General features: G+C 45.0%; 1 protein-coding gene across 7 annotated transcripts in view; it reads left to right on the forward strand.

Moving 5' to 3' along the window:
* The window catches only part of LOC131196778 (serine protease 27-like), a 47,367-nt gene extending 39,683 nt beyond the window's left edge, over positions 1 to 7,684 (forward strand). For all 7 annotated transcript variants that reach the window (XM_058180063.1, XM_058180062.1, XM_058180065.1 and 4 more), the window contains one exon: positions 5,462 to 7,684. In XM_058180063.1, coding sequence (XP_058036046.1) covers positions 5,462 to 5,746 — 285 coding nt within the window. In that variant the 3' untranslated portion in view covers positions 5,747 to 7,684. The remainder of the gene's footprint in view (positions 1 to 5,461) is intronic.
* The last annotated feature ends 9,096 nt before the right edge of the window (positions 7,685 to 16,780 follow it).

Below are 16,780 nucleotides of genomic sequence, written 5' to 3' on the forward strand. Positions count from 1 at the left end.
GGCAGTACTCATCTCTTTTTCAAGACCATTGAGCTAGCACTGTCCAAAGACATTTCCATGGCCATGTAGCCATCACGATGTTACGGAGCCCTGTTATCTTCCCACCAAAGTGCTACCTATTTTTCTACTTGCATTTGAATGCTTTCAAACTGCTAGGTTGACAGGTGCTGGAGTGAGGACAGGAACCCACCCCAACATGTGCAGCTCATGTCTCAGGTCTTTCCAACCAACAAGCCCATCATCTTAACCCTGAACCATATAGCCATATACATAGCAGGCAACAATATTTTAATATAGTTTAGGCTGCAAGGTGATAATTGGTCTGAAGATAGGACAGGAAAATTGTTACCATAAGAATGGGGACTCTTTGCCCTTCTAGTATGTATGGAGTCTCATTAGCCAAGGAGCTTCATTTGATGGGTTCCAGAAATAATATATGCCATGGCACTTGCCCTCTGGAACATCATTTTCCTCGAATGAGATTGGCTCCTAAATAGATAGGTTTTTCCCTCCTGCCTAATTTATTGATAAGAATTTGGTCTAATCATGATTTCCAAAGTTAATATTAAGGACTGTTCATTACTAAATTACTAAATATTGGGGAATTGCTACATTACTAAATTATTCATAAATTCTAGGATGTTATTTATTTATTTATTTATTTATTTATTGTTTATATTTATATACCGCCCTATCTCCCAAAGGACTCAGGGCGGTTTACAGGCATTTAAAAGCAAGAAATACAATAAATACAATTCTAAAAACAATTAAAAAACTTATTCAAAAGCCTTAATTAAAAATATAAAAATTAAAACCCAAGATAAAACCCATAAACTAAAATCTAACTCAGTCCTGCGCAATTAAATAGATATGTTTTAAGCTCATGCGGAAGGTCCAAGGTCCGAAGCTGACGAAGTCCTGGGGCAGTTCATTCCAGAGGGTGGGAGCCCCACAGAGAAGGCCCTTCCTGGGCGTCGCCAGACGACATTGCCTCGCTGACGGCACCCTGAGGAGTCCCTCTGTGAGAGCGCACGGGTCGGTGAGAGGTATTCGGTAGCAGCAGGCGGTCCCAGAGATAACCCGGCCCTATGCCATGGAGCGCTTTAAAGGTGGTCACCAAAACCTTGAAGCGCACCGAAGGCCACAGGCAGCCAGTGCAGTCTGCGCAGGATGGTGTTATACGGGAGCCACGAGGGCTCCTCTATCACCCGCGCAGCCGCATTCTGACTAACTGCAGCCTCCGGATGCCCTTCAAGGGAGCCCCATGTAGAGAGCATTGCAGTAATCCAGGCGAGACGTCACGAGTGCGTGGGTGACTGTGCACAGGGCATCCCGGTCCAGAAAGGCGCAACTGGCGCACCAGGCGAACCTGGTAAACGCTCTCCTGGAGACGGCCGTCAAATGATCTTCCAAAGACAGCCGCTCATCCAGGAGGACGCCTAAGTTGCGCACCCTCCATCGGGGCCAATGACTCGCCACCGATGGTCAGACGCGGATTTAGCTGACTGTACCGGGATGCCGCATCCACAGCCACTCTGTCTTGGAGGATTGAGCTTGAGCCTGTTTCTCCCCATCCAGACCCGTACAGCCTCCAGACACCGGGACAGCACTTGATAGCTTCGTTGGGGTGGTCCGCGTGGAAAGGTACAGCTGGGTGTCATCCGATACAGCTGATACCTCACGCGAAACCACTGATGATCTCACCCAGCGGCTTCATGTAGATGTTAAACAGAAGGCGAGAGGATCGACCCCTGCGGCACCCCACAAGTGAGGCGCCTCGGGCCGACCTCTGCCCCTGTCAACACCGACTGCGACCGGTCGGAGAGATAGGAGGAGAACCACCGATAAACGGTGCCTCCCACTCCCAATCCTCCAGCCGGCGCAGCAGGATACCATGGTCGATGGTATCGAAGCCGCTGAGAGGTCTAATAGGACCAGGGCAGAGGAACAACCCCTATCCCTGGCCCTCCAGAGATCATCCACCAACGCGACCAAAGCCGTCTCTGTGCTGTAACCGGCCGGAAACCGGACTGGAACGGGTCTAGATAGACGGTTTCATCCAGGTGCAGGGGAAACTGATATGCCACCATATTTCTACAACCTTCGCCGCGGCGGGTTGGAGACTGGACGATAATTACCTAAAACAGCCGGGTCCAGGAAGGCTTCTTAAGGAGGGTCTCACCACCGCCTCTTTCAAGGCGGCCGGAAAGACACCCTCCACCAAAGAAGCGATCGTAATCGCCTGGAGCCAGCCTCGTGTCACCTCCTGAGTGGCCAGCACCAGCCAGGAGGGGCACGGGTCCAGTAAACACGTGGTGGCATTCAGTCTACTCAACAACCTGTCCATGTCCTCGGGAGCCACAGGGTCAAACTCATCCCAGACAATGTCACCAAGACCACCCTCGGACGCCTCACCTGAGTCACTGCAATCTTGGTCCAACCCGTCCCGGAGCTGAACGATTTTATCGTATAGATAACCGTTAAACTCCTCAGCACGTCCCTGCAGCGGGTCATCCCGTTCCCCCTGGTGAAGAAGGGAACGAGTCACCCAAACAGGGCGGCTGGGCGGTTATCTGCCGACGCAATGAGGGAGGAGGCGTAGCAACGCCTCGCTTCCTCAATGCCACTAGGTAAGTCCTTGTATAGGACTTCACTAGTGTCCGATCAGCCTCTGAACGGCTAGACCTCCAGGAACTCTCTAGGCGCCTTCTCCGCGCTTCATCCCCTCAGCTCCTCGGAGAACCAGGAGCCGGTTGGGACCTGCGCCGGGTCAGAGGCCGCAAAGGCACGACACGATCTAAGGCCCCGCCCGGCCCGTTCCCAGGCCGCAACAAGTTCCTCAGACGTGCCGTGAGCCAGACCCTCAGGAATGGCCCAAGCTCCGTCCGAACCTCTCCGGGTCCATCAGGCGCCTGGGACGGAACCAACGATCGGCTCCGCCTCCCTGCGGTGTTGGGTGGCGGTCAGAAAGTCTAGGCGAAGGAGAGAGTGATCTGACCATGACAAAGGTTCGTGACTATTTCCTTTAAGTCCAGATCTCTCGACCACTGACCAGAGACAAAATCAAATCGAGTGTACCACCCCGTGTGGGTAGGGCCATCAACTACTTGCGCCAGGTCTAAGGCCGTCATGGAAGCCATGAACTCCCGAGCTGCTGTCGATGACGAGCGGAAGAAGGCAAGTTAAAGTCCCCATGACTAAAAGTCTGGGGTTTCAACTGCCACCCCAGCAAGCACCTCCAGGAGCTCGGGCAGGGCAGCTGTCACGTAGCAAGGAGCCAGGTACGCCACCAGCAAGCCCATCTGACATCTATGGCCCCACTTCACAAGGAGGATTCACACCGACAATCTGAGGTACAGTGGTCTCCTCGGCTCCAGACTCTCTAATCACAACCGCCACCCCCACCCCTACCCTGGGCTCTCGGCTGATGAATGCACGGAAACCTGGTGGGCACATCTGCACCAGGGCACGCCTTCTGCGCCCAACCAGGTTTCCGTAATGCCTATAAAGTCCGCGCACCCCTGAATAAGGTCGTAAATTAGGGGCCTTATTGGCCACGGACCATGCATTACATAACATCAGCCAAGGCCCAGGCTCTGAGGGTCTTGGCTATCCGGGAACGGAGAAGTCTGGGGGCTCGGGCGCGATCGCCTGCAAATATCGAGCGCGCCCCTTAACACGATCCGAGCCCCCGCTTCCGCCAAATCTGCCCCTCCCCCAAACCGTGCAAATAACGCCACCCTCCACCAATGGAACCTGAACTCCCCCCATAACCTTCGGACCTATTAGCTCACCGCCACGAGCATGCGCAGGAACTGATACCCCACCCGGCGGGTTTCCCCCAACACCCGCCCTACCCCTCCCACCCCTTAAAAATGCCCTATCTAAAAACCCCCAAAGGCTCTTCCTCTTCGCATGCCACCTCTGTGGATCCCAAGATCCGTCATTGAGGCCGGCCCTTGGTAATAAAACGGGCCATTCCTGCGAGGCGGGGGCACCTCACAGGCGCAAGAGTTCCTGTACCGAATAACATAGGCGAATCGTGAAATAATACTACTTCGCTAGTATTTCTGCAATGTATTGCAATGTAGCAAGTATTTCTGCAATGTAGCACCAGTTCATAATATGTACTAAACAACAAAATAAGCATGAAATAAGCATAAAATGACCTCATGCATTTTAATATGCCTTTTAATGTGAGCTATTTCCATTTATTGCAAAGACATCTGCTAATGAAGAAGACATCTGCTAATGAAGTTGTTATTAATTATTATTGTAAGAGGTATTTTGTTTCTATACATCAATTTTCCTGAGCAAGATTTACTTCCTTTTGATATTTGTCTATGGAGATTCTCAGTCAGTTAGTTCATGGTTGTCCCAAAGGTGCTTTTTTAAAAAGCAACTGCTTTTTTAAAAAGCAACTGAAATTTGGGTTTTTAATATTTGCTTTTGTTAAAATTATACTGATTGAACAAGGTCAGTTTACCATTGGTTGGAGAGAGGCAATTTTCCCACGCTGTGAACCATGAGTGGAAATCAGTGAAATATTCCTTCTGAACCCTCTCATCATTTTCTTTTCTTAGAATACAGAGCATTTTGTCCAACCCAAACTGTCTTGCTCAAAGCCTTTGGGTAGTATATACAATCATATATCTAAGGTTGAAATAAGATTCACCTATCAGTCGTATGCAGGGGTAGGCTTCAAAAATTTTAGCAAGGGGTTCTCTGCTGGATTGCTTGGTGGGCATGACCATGATGGGCATGGCCTAGTTGGCCTCCTGTACCACAGCAGGGGGGATTTTTGCCCTCCTGGGTTCCGGACTCTTTCTTTGAACCCCCAGGAGGGCAAAAATGGGCCGCGGTGTGGCTCAGGCTTTAAGATAGCCTATTATTAAACACAGCTGCCTGCAATTACTGCAGGTTCAAGTCCCACCAGGCCCAAGGTTGACTCAGCCTTCCATCCTTTATAAGGTAGGTAAAATGAGGACCCAGATTGTTGGGGGGGCAATAAGTTGACTTTGTATATAAATATACAAATAGAATGAGACTATTGCCTTACACAATGTAAGCCGCCCTGAGTCTTCGGAGAAGGGTGGGATATAAATGTAAATTTAAAAAAAAATGATCCGCCCAGGCTCCAGAGACCATCTGGAGGCTGGAAATAGTCCTGGCTCCCCAAACTTCCGGTACGCCCCTTTTTTGTGTCCCCGAGCCTCTGCACACACCCTGCACTTACCTGCATCCAAAATGGGTCCTGTGGGGACTCCTGGGAAGGGGTGGGTGGGGTGGGAAGGGCCAGCCAGGACTGGGATTTGGGGGTTCTCCAAACTGCACAGAGGTTCTCCCAAACCCCTGTGAATTCCCAGCAGCCCACCCCTGGTCATATGTAAGAACCTTTTCTGACAGTAGAAGATTCATGTTATATTCTTGAAAAGTAATGTTTTATTCCTTTATTTTACAGGCAGACTCAGGGGGACCATTGCTTTGTCCATGGAATGGAGATTGGGTTTTGGCTGGTGTAGTGAGCTGGGGAGGTGTCTGTGCTGCCCCTAAACGCCCTGGTGTTTACATTCGAGTTAGCGCCTACACTAGTTGGATCTTGAGACATGCTCCAGAAGTAAAATCTAATTTCATTAATGCCCTAAACCTAACCACCCCTAGCAATGGATGTTCCTTAGTTGCTTTTGCTAATATAACTATGCTTCTTTCATTAATCATCAATATTATATCTATTATTATATATTAACAAAACTTGGTACAGTATGTCTGAATTTGTCTAGATTGCTTGCTGCAGTTTGTGGAAACGGACCTTTGCCAAATCTGTATGACTGCTTGAAATGGAAAAGAATGAAACTTTGATTTTGGGTTTTACCGATTAGATCGGTAGATTCTTATAGAAATGGCTAATTTATATTATAATGAAAAAACAAAAAGTTGTGGTTTGATGTTAATGCCTTATTTTACTGTTTCTTTACTCTCTCTGTTGGAAGTACTGACTTCCAAAAGAGAGAGTTGGAAGTCAGTGCTTCTTTTTCTTTTTCCTAGCTCTTCCTCACTTTTCTTCTCCCTTTCCCCTTCACTGCTTTCCTATTTACTTTTGTATTTTGTATCTTATTGTGATCACCTGGGGCACAGAGGCAACACAGTCAGCTGGTAGTTCAAACTTCCCTTTATTGCTCCAACTTTCCCCCAAACACTCCCATGTTTACAGCAAGTCCTAGAGCAAAACACTTGCGTGCACACCTCCAGCTGCCTCTGGCTGCAAAGTAGTCCAGCAAAACGCTGTTAGCACAATGGCTTCAAGAAAAGAAGTCCAGTGAGGCAAGAGAGCAAGGCATTGAGTTCACGAGGCAAAGTAGCAGAACAATGAGTCCACAAAGCAAAGGAGCAGAACAATGAGTCCACAAAGGAAAGAAGCATGGCAATGAGTCCACAAAGCAAAGGAACAAAGCAATGAGAAGGCAAGAAGTTCAATGAACTCCAGATGTTTGACAACAGCACACAAAACTCCACGAATTATCCCCAAAGTGTCTCCTTAAGTATCAGTCCCCTTGTGAAGAGGGGTGGGGCGTTCTTCTTCTGAGTCACTTCTGAGCACTGTTCCTCTCCACTCTCCATGCTCAGGAATCAGGAGGGGGTAAATTTAGATCAACTTCCCAGGAATGGCAGCCATATTGGAGTCCCACAGAGGCCTCACTAAAATAATCTGAAATTTCACAGAAAGCTAAATCTGTTCCCCAACCTTTCTAGGTTGGCCACCCAGTGGGGGGTGGGGTGGGGAAGAGGAAATGGTTTTGTGTGACAAGCAGGTGCATGTGCATAATGTCATTTGTGTGAGTGGTGGGTGTGCCTGCACAAATGGAACTGCTGGTAGTGGGCCGCAGCCTACAGATTGAGGACCCTGATCTATACTGTTTGACTAGACATAATATGTTATACTTTGCATTTGAAAATACACACAAAAAGACATTTCTGTGAAATTCAGTGTGCAATGATTTGCTTATATAGTAATTACGAGCATATGAAACAGAGGTGTTTCCCTATTTTTTTAATAGTCCTTATAATACTGGGTTGCCATAGGAATGAAGATAGACTAAAGGAATGAAGCGATAATGAACTATAAAGACTACAAGATAAAGAACTCTTCTTTGCTGAAAGTGTTCAGTTGACAAAATAACTGCTACCGATATATTTGCCTAGCTTCCCCTCACAGAAGATCAGGGAACACGAATGTAACTCTGCACTACTCAGTTTTGAAAGGAATCAATGCTACTCTGTGCAAGGACATACAAAAATTTCAACTTCTTGTGGATTATGATTTGTGTGAAAGTGGCCCAAAGTTTTTCTTTTAAACTTGACTTCCTATCTCCGCTGGAAACTCTTCAATGAAGATTTCTTTTAGGTGATTTTAAAATGACAGTTTCTGTCTCTTCTCAAAAACATTTCAGAAAATCAGATGTATTCTTCCATTTTTTCATTGGTGAAGTGAATAAAAATATTGTCTGTTTCTGGACTGGATGACATGACAATTAAAACAATTAATTCTTTGTTTAATTTTAACTTTCATATAGTGTTTCATAATTGATATATAATTGATATATTAGTTGTGTTCTTTTGTTTTTTATTCTTGTTTATAATTTTTTTAAGTTTTTAAATATTTTTTCAAAAATGAAATAAAATTAAAAAGTTCAAATAAATTTATTCAAACAATTTAAGTTGTTACTGGAATTGAACAATTATAAAGAATGTATTCATACTTACTGACATTTCATCCCAAGGTCTTCAAAATTCTTGTCTCCTGTTTTCCAACTAAGTTAAAGAGAAAATTTCTGTTTGTATCTGACAAACATGCTCCTTTCCACAATTCCTCGAGGATTCCTCAACTTTATTTTCAGAAGTACTGTAATTAATGTTGCTGCTTGCCCAAACCCAGACCACTTATGTAGAGTGGCTGCAGGTGGTAACATACAATAACTGAACAACAAAACTATGAAAGGTAGTATATATCTCATATAGCATTCAGGAGTTATAGGCAGGGGTTAGGAACAAGGGTGGATCGATTCTGATCACTGATACTTTCAGTTATTAAATGCCAGAGTCTGATGGCATATGAGCCGTCGCCCCAGTTCAGCTCTGCCGCACATGCACGCGCACCTCCTGCCAGCCAGTTGGTCTTCGGGTTTCTGCCATACCTGTGAGGGTTGCATGTGGGAGGCAGCGTATGCATAGCATTTGGGGGGTTTACGTGCGTGCATTCGCACATGCACACTTTGGGCACTCGGCCCAGAAAGGGTTAGCCATCACTGACATAGAAAATTAGAAAACAATGATACTTTCTATTTTTTATACGTATGGCCAAGATATAGGCACAACAACAGATTCTCATATCTGCTATTTAATAATTTATATTTTCCACTAAAACCTTAAGATATAAAAGGACATTTCAATAGAGGATTGATAAAATAACCTATAAAGTAATGGAGGGAGCAGAGGAGAGATCTGTGAACGGGATGATGCCATTACTGCCATTACATTACTGAGAAGGTCACAAATGATGATCAGATGATCATGGAGACCCAGAGATGGTCATAAGTGTGAGGAACAAAAATACATACAGGTAGTGACTACCTTACTTAGTGACCTTTTGATTTGATGAAAAATAACTTTCTGATCAATCCTCACGTTTATAATCTTTGCAGGTCTGTAAAGCAATGGAATGATATAGTATTTATTTATTTATTTATTTATTTATTTATTTATTATTCAAATTTGTATACCGCCCTATCTCCCGAAGGACTCAGGGCGGTTCACAGGCACATAAAAACATTTATATACAAATTAAGATAATCATTAAAAAACTTATTCTAATGCCCAATTATTAAAAGATCTAAATATGAATATTAAAAAAACCAATTTAAAAACCCCTATAAATTTAAAATCTAAGCCAGTCCTGCACAGATGAATAAATGTGTCTTGAGCTCGCGACGGAAGGTTCGGAGGTCCGGAAGTTGACGGAGTCCTGGGGGGAGTTCGTTCCAGAGGGTGGGAGCCCCCACAGAGAAGGCCCTTCCCCTGGGCGTCGCCAGACGACACTGCCTAGCTGTCGGCACCCTGAGGAGTCCCTCTCTGTGAGAGCGCACGGGTCGGTGAGAGGTATTCGGTAGCAGTAGGCGGTCCCGTAAATAACCCGGCCCTATGCCATGGAGCGCTTTGAAGGTGGTTACCAAAACCTTGAAGCGCACCCGGAAGGCCACAGGTAGCCAGTGCAGTCTGCGCAGGATTGGTGTCACACGGAGCCACGAGGGCTCCTCTATAACCCGCAGCCGCATTCTGAACTAACTGCAGCCTCCGGATGCCCTTCAAGGGAGCCCCATGTAGAGAGCATTGCAGTAATCCAGGCGAGACGTCACGAGGCGTGAGTGACCGTGCATAGGCATCCCGGTCTAGAAAGGCGCAACTGGCGCACCAGGCGAACCTGGTAGAAAGCTCTCCTGGAGACGGCCGTCAAATGATCTTCAAAGACAGCCGTTCATCCAGGAGGACGCCAAGTTGCGCACCCTTCCATCGGGGCCAATGACTGCCCAACAGTCAGCCGAGGACTCAGCTGACTGTACCGGGATGCCGGCATCCACAGCCACTCTGTCTTGGAGGGATTGAGCTTGAGCCTGTTTCTCCCCATCCAGACCCGTACGGCCTCCAAGCACCGGGACAACACTTCGATAGCTTCGTAGGGGTGGCCCGGTGTGGAAAAGTACAGCTGGGTGTCATCAGCGTACAGCTGGTACCTCACACCTAAGCCACTGATGATCTCACCCAGCGGCTTCATATAGATGTTGAACAAAAGGGGCGAGAGGATCGACCCCTGCGGCACCCCACAAGTGAGGCGCCTCGGAGCCGACCTCTGCCCCCCTGTCAACACCGTCTGCGACCGATCGGAGAGATAGGAGGAGAACCACCGATAAATGGTGCCTCCCACTCCCAATCCCCCCAACCGGCGCAGCAGGATACCATGGTCGATGGTATCGAAAGCCGCTGAGAGGTCTAATAGGACCAGGGCAGAGGAACATCCCCTATCCCTGGCCCTCCAGAGATCATCCACCAACGCGACCAAAGCCGTCTCAGTGCTGTAACCGGGCCGGAAGCCGGACTGGAACGGGTCTAGATAGACAGTTTCATCCAGGTGTAAGGGAAACTGATATGCCACCATACTCTCTACAACCTTCGCCGCGAAGCGAAGGTTGGAGACCGGACGATAATTACCTAAAACAGCCGGGTCCAGGGAAGGCTTCTTGAGGAGGGGTCTCACCACCGCCTCTTTCAAGGCGGTCGGGAAGACCCCCTCCACCAAGGAAGCGCTCGTAATTGCCTGGAGCCAGCCTCGTGTCACCTCCTGAGTGGCCAGCACCAACCAGGAGGGGCACGGGTCCAGTAAACACGTGGTGGCATTCAACCTACACAACAACCTGTCCATGTCCTCGGGAGCCACAGGGTCAAACTCATCCCATAAAATGTCACCAAGACCACCCTCAGCCGTCTCACCCGCGTCACCGCAATTTTGGTCCAGACCATCCCGAAGCTGAACGATTTTATCGTATAGATAACCGTTAAACTCCTCAGCACGTCCCTACAACGGGTCATCCCGCTCCCCCTGGTGGAGAAGGGAGCGAGTCACCCAAAACAGGGCGGCTGGGCGGTTATCTGCCGATGCAATGAGGGAGGAGGCGTAGCTACACCTCGCTTCCCTCAGTGCCACTAGGTAAGCCCTAGTATAGGACTTCACTAGTGTCCGGTCAGCTTCCGAACGGCTAGACCTCCAGGAACTCTCTAGGCGTCCTCTCCGGCGCTTCATCCCTCTCAGCTCCTCGGAGAACCAAGGAGCCAGTTGGGACCTGCGCCGGGTCAGAGGCCGCAAAGGCACGACACGGTCTAAGGCCCCCGCCGCGGCCCGTTCCCAGGCCGCAACAAGTTCCTCAGCCGAGCCGCGAGCCAGACCCTCAGGAAATGGCCCAAGCTCCGTCCGGAACCCCTCCGGGTCCATCAGGTGCCTGGGACAGAACCAACGTATCGGCTCCGTCTCCCTGCGGTGGTGAATGGCGGTCAGAAAGTCCAGGCGAAGAAGAGAGTGATCTGACCATGACAAAGGTTCAATGACTATTTCCTTCAAGTCCAGATCTCTCAACCACTGACCAGAGAGAAAAATCAAGTCCAGAGTGCCACCCCCAATGTGAGTAGGGCCATCAACTACTTGGGTCAGGTCCAAGGCTGTCATGGAAGCCGTGAACTCCTGAGCTGCCGTCGATGATGAGCCGGAAGATGGCAAGTTAAAGTCCCCCATGACTAAAAGTCTGGTGGTCTCAACTGCCACCCCAGCCAGCACCTCCAGGAGCTCGGGCAGGGCAGCTGTCACGCAGCAAGGAGCCAGGTACGTGATCAGCAAGCCCATCTGACACCTATGGCCCCATCTCACAAAGAGGGATTCGCACCCGGCAATCTGAGGTACAGTGGTCTCCGTCGGCTCTAGGCTCTCTCTAATCACAACCGCCACCCCCCCACCCCTACCCTGAGCCAGTTATGGTTTCACTTAGTGACCATTTTAATGACGAAGTTGCTGATCACAAAATGAGAACTACATGTCATAAATACATAGAACTTTCTCATAATACATAATGCATTTAAGTGACAGAAATAAATAATGTGTATGGTGGCCTATGTGCGAGAACTTAAGCTGGCATATTTTATTTTTCAGATATGAATGACTGCCATAGGTGTACTGAAAAAAAATATATCCAAGCAAAACCCAGGATTTCTGTATTCCCAAGATTATCAGCTTTTTATCTTATGGAGAATATTTAGGAATCTGTTTAGCTTTTCTTGCTCTTTCCTTTTCTTTTGTGAGAGCTCTGGTGTTTGTAACATTTATGAAACACCATCACACTCCCATTGTCAAGGCCAATAATAGGAAACTTACCTACCTTCTCCTCATCTCGGTCCTGTTGTGTTTTCTTAGTGCATTGTTATTCATTGGTCATCCACAGAAAGTGATATGTTTTCTTTGACAAATCATTTTTGGCATCATCTTCTCTGTAGTCATTTCTTGTGTGTCAGCCAAAACTATAACAGTAAGTTTAGCTTTCATGGCAGCTCGGCCTGGATCTAGGATGAGAAAGTGGATGCAGAAAGACTTGGCCAACTCAAGTAACTGCCTGTGAACCGCCCTGAGTCCTTAGGGAGATAGGGCGGTATATAAATTTGAAAAATAAATAAATAAAATAAATAAATTGTTTTTTCCTGATATCTTTATTCAAACAGGTATTAGTATGGTGTGGCTGGCAACTCTCCCCCTTTGCCAGATGTTGACTTCAGTCAATGCCTGAAGAAATTGTACTGGAGTGTAGTAAGGGATCTGTGACTATGTTTTATTGTGTCATGGGCTATCTTGGATTATTGGCCATTGTAAGCTTCACTGAGGCCTTTTTTGCCAGGAACTTACCAGACAGTTTCAATGAAGCCAAGTTAATTACTTTTAGTATGTTAGTCTTTTGCAGTGTTTGGTTGTCGTTTTTTCCAACTTACCTGAGTTCCAAAGGAAAATATATGGTGGCTGTGGAGATTTTTTCCATCTTAGCCTCCAGCATTGGACTGCTAGGTTGTATCCCCCACCCCACTTGCAAATGTTTCATTTTGATATTGAGGCCTGAACAAAATACGAATAAATATTTAATTAGAAAAATACTGATGGTGAGGGAAAAAATGCACATTTTAAAAGTATTTCTTATATATTCTCTTAACAATATTGTCTTCCTTTTAACTGTACTTCTCAAAGCATAATATTAAATTTTATTTTGCACCATCAATCCAAAACGAGTATGGGAAAAACAACAATATTGTTCACCAAGTTTGTTATTTTCCCTATAAAAACTTTCTATCTTTTGTCTAGTATGATTCTCTAGATCCTCTCACAGACAGACCTACATAATCAGAGTTTTCATTAGTTAGTTATGAGAACTAAGTTAGCTACCCTAACTAAGTTAGGATTCCTAAGTATTAGAAGAAGCACTTCGACAACCTTGTTATAAATTCAGCCTAGTGTTTAATATCCATTTTTCTATACCTGTTTTCATTCTGAATGATTATATACTTTCATTCTAAAAATGCTTTATCTTCGGTTCCATGTGAATAAGAGTGAGACTTGCATTGGAAGACAAGATATCCCAAAAAAGTAGAACTGCCTTCTTCCATGAGCCTCCCATCATTCCTCATGATAAGTGGATCTTTTGCAGGCCTTTCCTCCAGGGTCAGTTGGGGAAGGGGAAATTTATCTGATAAATGTGGTGTTACAAATATCCAACTGTTACATCCTATTGGAATTTTATATAGTCCTTAATGAATTGAGGAAGTTTAAAAGTAGTATAAAAAAAGAGAGCTGCCCTACCAGTGATGATCCATAGCAGGAGTGAAACCATTACGCACATAAGCCATTGTATTTTGTATCAGATAATCTCTCTCTCTCTCTCTCTCTCTCTCTCTCTCTCTCTCTCTCTCTCTCCCTCCCTCCCTCCCTCCCTCCCTCCCTCCCTCCTATCTACAGTATCTATCATATATGCAATTTTAAATAAATGGATATAGTTTATTAAATACTACTCTTTTCTCTCCTCTTTTTTCTCTCTGGTAGACAGTTATAGACTTCAGGGATAGGGAGACACATGCATCACTTTGTTGTCTAAGCATGCATTCAACCACATGATCCTTATATATGGACTCAAAAAGATTTGACCTAAGAGAACCCTTCTTTCTTTTGAAACACTACCATAAAAATAATCTGTTGGGCATTTTGGTGTTTGTAACTTCTGATCCCTTCTGCTTTGGATTCTTGATGATTTTATATCACAACACAGGTAAAAATCTATTGCTCCTTTTATCACATCTCCTGACATGTCAAGACCAGTAGTGGGTTTCAAATTTTTTTACTACCGGTTCTGTGGGCGTGGCTTGGTGGGCGTGGCATGGCTTGGTGGACATGGCTTGGTGGACATGGCAGAGGAAGGATACTGTAAAATCTCCATTCCCACCCCACTCCAGGGGAAGGTTACTGTAAAATGTATTTTTTATTTATTTTATTTGTCACAACAGTATATATAAGCATAAGCATGAAATAACTATACAATCTATAAGCATATATATAATTTTCCTTTTGGGAAAAGTGTATTTCTGAGGTTTGATGGCTAATAACACCACTTTCATTTTGGAGTTTCAAGATAATCATCTTCCACTGCTGAATGGCCTGGGAATAGCCCAGAACTTAAAATCTGAAAATCTATGGAGCCGACTAAAGAAACTTGTTAGTCAGAAGCAGCCCAGCAATAAAACTGATTTGAATAGTGGGTTTCAAAATTTTTACTACCAGTTCTGTGGATGTGGCTTGGTGGGCATGGCATGGCTTGGTGGACGTGGCAGGGGAAGGATACTGTAAAATTTCCATTCCCACCCCACTCCAGGAAAAGGTTACTGCAAACTTTATTTTTTATTTATTTTATTTGTCACAACAGTATATATAAGCATAAGCATGAAATAACTATACGATATATAAGCATATATATAATCATAAGTATGTAATAACTATATGAAATTGGATACAATCAAAGGGAACATTAGGACAAGAACGGTAGGCACGTTGGTGCTCTTATGCACGCCCCTTACAGAACTCTTAGGAATGGTGTGAGGTCAATAGTAGATAGTCTTTGGTTAAAGCTTTGGGGATTTTGGGAAGAGACCACAGAGTCTGGTAGTGCATTCCAGGCATTAACAACTCTGTTACTGAAGTCATATTTTCTGCAATCAAGATTGGAGCGGTTCACATTAAGCTTAAATCTATTGTGTGCTCATGTATTGTTGTGATCCTGATCTGCTGTATTGTGTATTGTTGTGATCCTGATCAGCTGGGACTTGGGAGGCAGAAAAGAGATGGGGCCGGGGCCAGTCAGAATTTTTACTACCGGTTCTCCGAACTACTCAAAATTTCCACTACTGGTTCTCCAGAACCTGCTGAAACCCACATCTGATCAAGTCATAATTAACCAGAGCAATCAGATGCTTATAGCCATTCAGTTCTCAAACAGCAACAAAAAAACAAAACACACACACACACAAAAAAATACACCCCTTTAGGATTCTCATCCTTTGGATTTTATGACTGTCCTACCAGTCTGTTTCTGACAGCACTTTATCAACTGCATTTTGTCCTCCACACATTATCCACAATCAGATGTTAACAGGAATAAATATTTTCCCAGTATGTAAACTTTCAGTTCAATTTAGTACCCAATGAGAAAAAGAAAGGGGTAGTGTGATCCCATAGTCCTCATAGATCTTTCAATACCTGCTAATATCATTGACCATACTAACCTCCGAGTAAAACTATCAAAGTTGGGATGTAATGGTTTTTTGTTGTTGTTGTTGTTGTTTTTGGTTATTTCCTATGTTCTGGCCAAAACCATGATAGAGGTTCTGGCTTTCACAGCAACCAAGCCAGGAAGGAAGATTAAGCAGCAAGTAGAGAAAGGACTGACTTATTCTGTATTTTAATAGGGCTTCTTAATTCAAGTAGGAATTTTCACTACGTGGTTGTTCATTATTTATTACAATCTACCTGCATAAATGATGACTGTGGAGACTGATTCAGTTATCCTCAAGTGCTGGGCTTAAGATTGTATCTGTTCCCCCATATGTACATTATTATTTTGATATCGGAGCTGAACAATCTCTGAAAATTGTTTTGGGCACAAATTTAGTAGTTTTGGCCTTTTATTAAAGTATCACTGTCAAAAGTGCATGCAGTTTTGGACAACCTTGGAGAATTTTAAGTAGTGTTCAAGAAAATACCAAGAAAAATTAGCCTATGCCAATTTGTTAAATTTGTCTCAAGGAGAATTTAATCATAGTATTGCTAAAATATATTGAACTCTTAATGAAAATAAAAACAGAGGATGAACAAGTTAACAATTGTTAGATAAAATGGAGAAAAAACTTTGGATATAATATTCATTCTGAAGAATGGATGAAGAATGAAAGATAAGCTAGATACGACTAGCCTTGTGGTGCAACCAAAACAATCTGGAACTGAACACACTCAAAACCGTAGAAATGGTGGTAGACTTTAGGAAAAACCTTTCCATACTTCCACCTCTCACAATACTTGACAACACAGTATCAACAGTAGAAACCTTCAAATTTCTGGATTCTATCATATCGCAAGATCTCAAATGGACAGCTAACATCAAAAACATCATTAAAAAAGGACAACAAAGAATGTTCTTTCTGCGCCAACTCAGTAAGCTCAAACTGCCCAAGGAGCTGCTGATCCAATTCTACAGAGGAATTATTGAGTCTGTCATTTGCACCTCTATAACTGTCTGGTTCGGTTCTGCAACCCAACAAGAAAAACACAGACTTCAGAGGATAATTAGAACTGCAGAAAAAATAATTGCTACCAACTTGCCTTCCATTGAGGACCTGTATACTGCACGAATCAAGAAGAGGGCCGTGAAAATATTTGCAGATCCCTCGCATCCTGGACATAAACTGTTTCAACTCCTACCCTCAAAACGACGCTATAGAGCACTGCACACCAGAACAACTAGACACAAGAACAGTTTTTCCCGAAGGCCATCACTCTGCTAAACAAATAATTCCCTCAACACTGTCAGACTATTTACTGAATCTGCACTACTATTAATCGTTTCATAGTTCCCATCACCAATCTCTTTCCACTTATGACTGTATG

Source organism: Ahaetulla prasina, chromosome 4, assembly GCF_028640845.1.
Source record: "Ahaetulla prasina isolate Xishuangbanna chromosome 4, ASM2864084v1, whole genome shotgun sequence".
Lineage (NCBI taxonomy): Eukaryota > Metazoa > Chordata > Lepidosauria > Squamata > Colubridae > Ahaetulla > Ahaetulla prasina.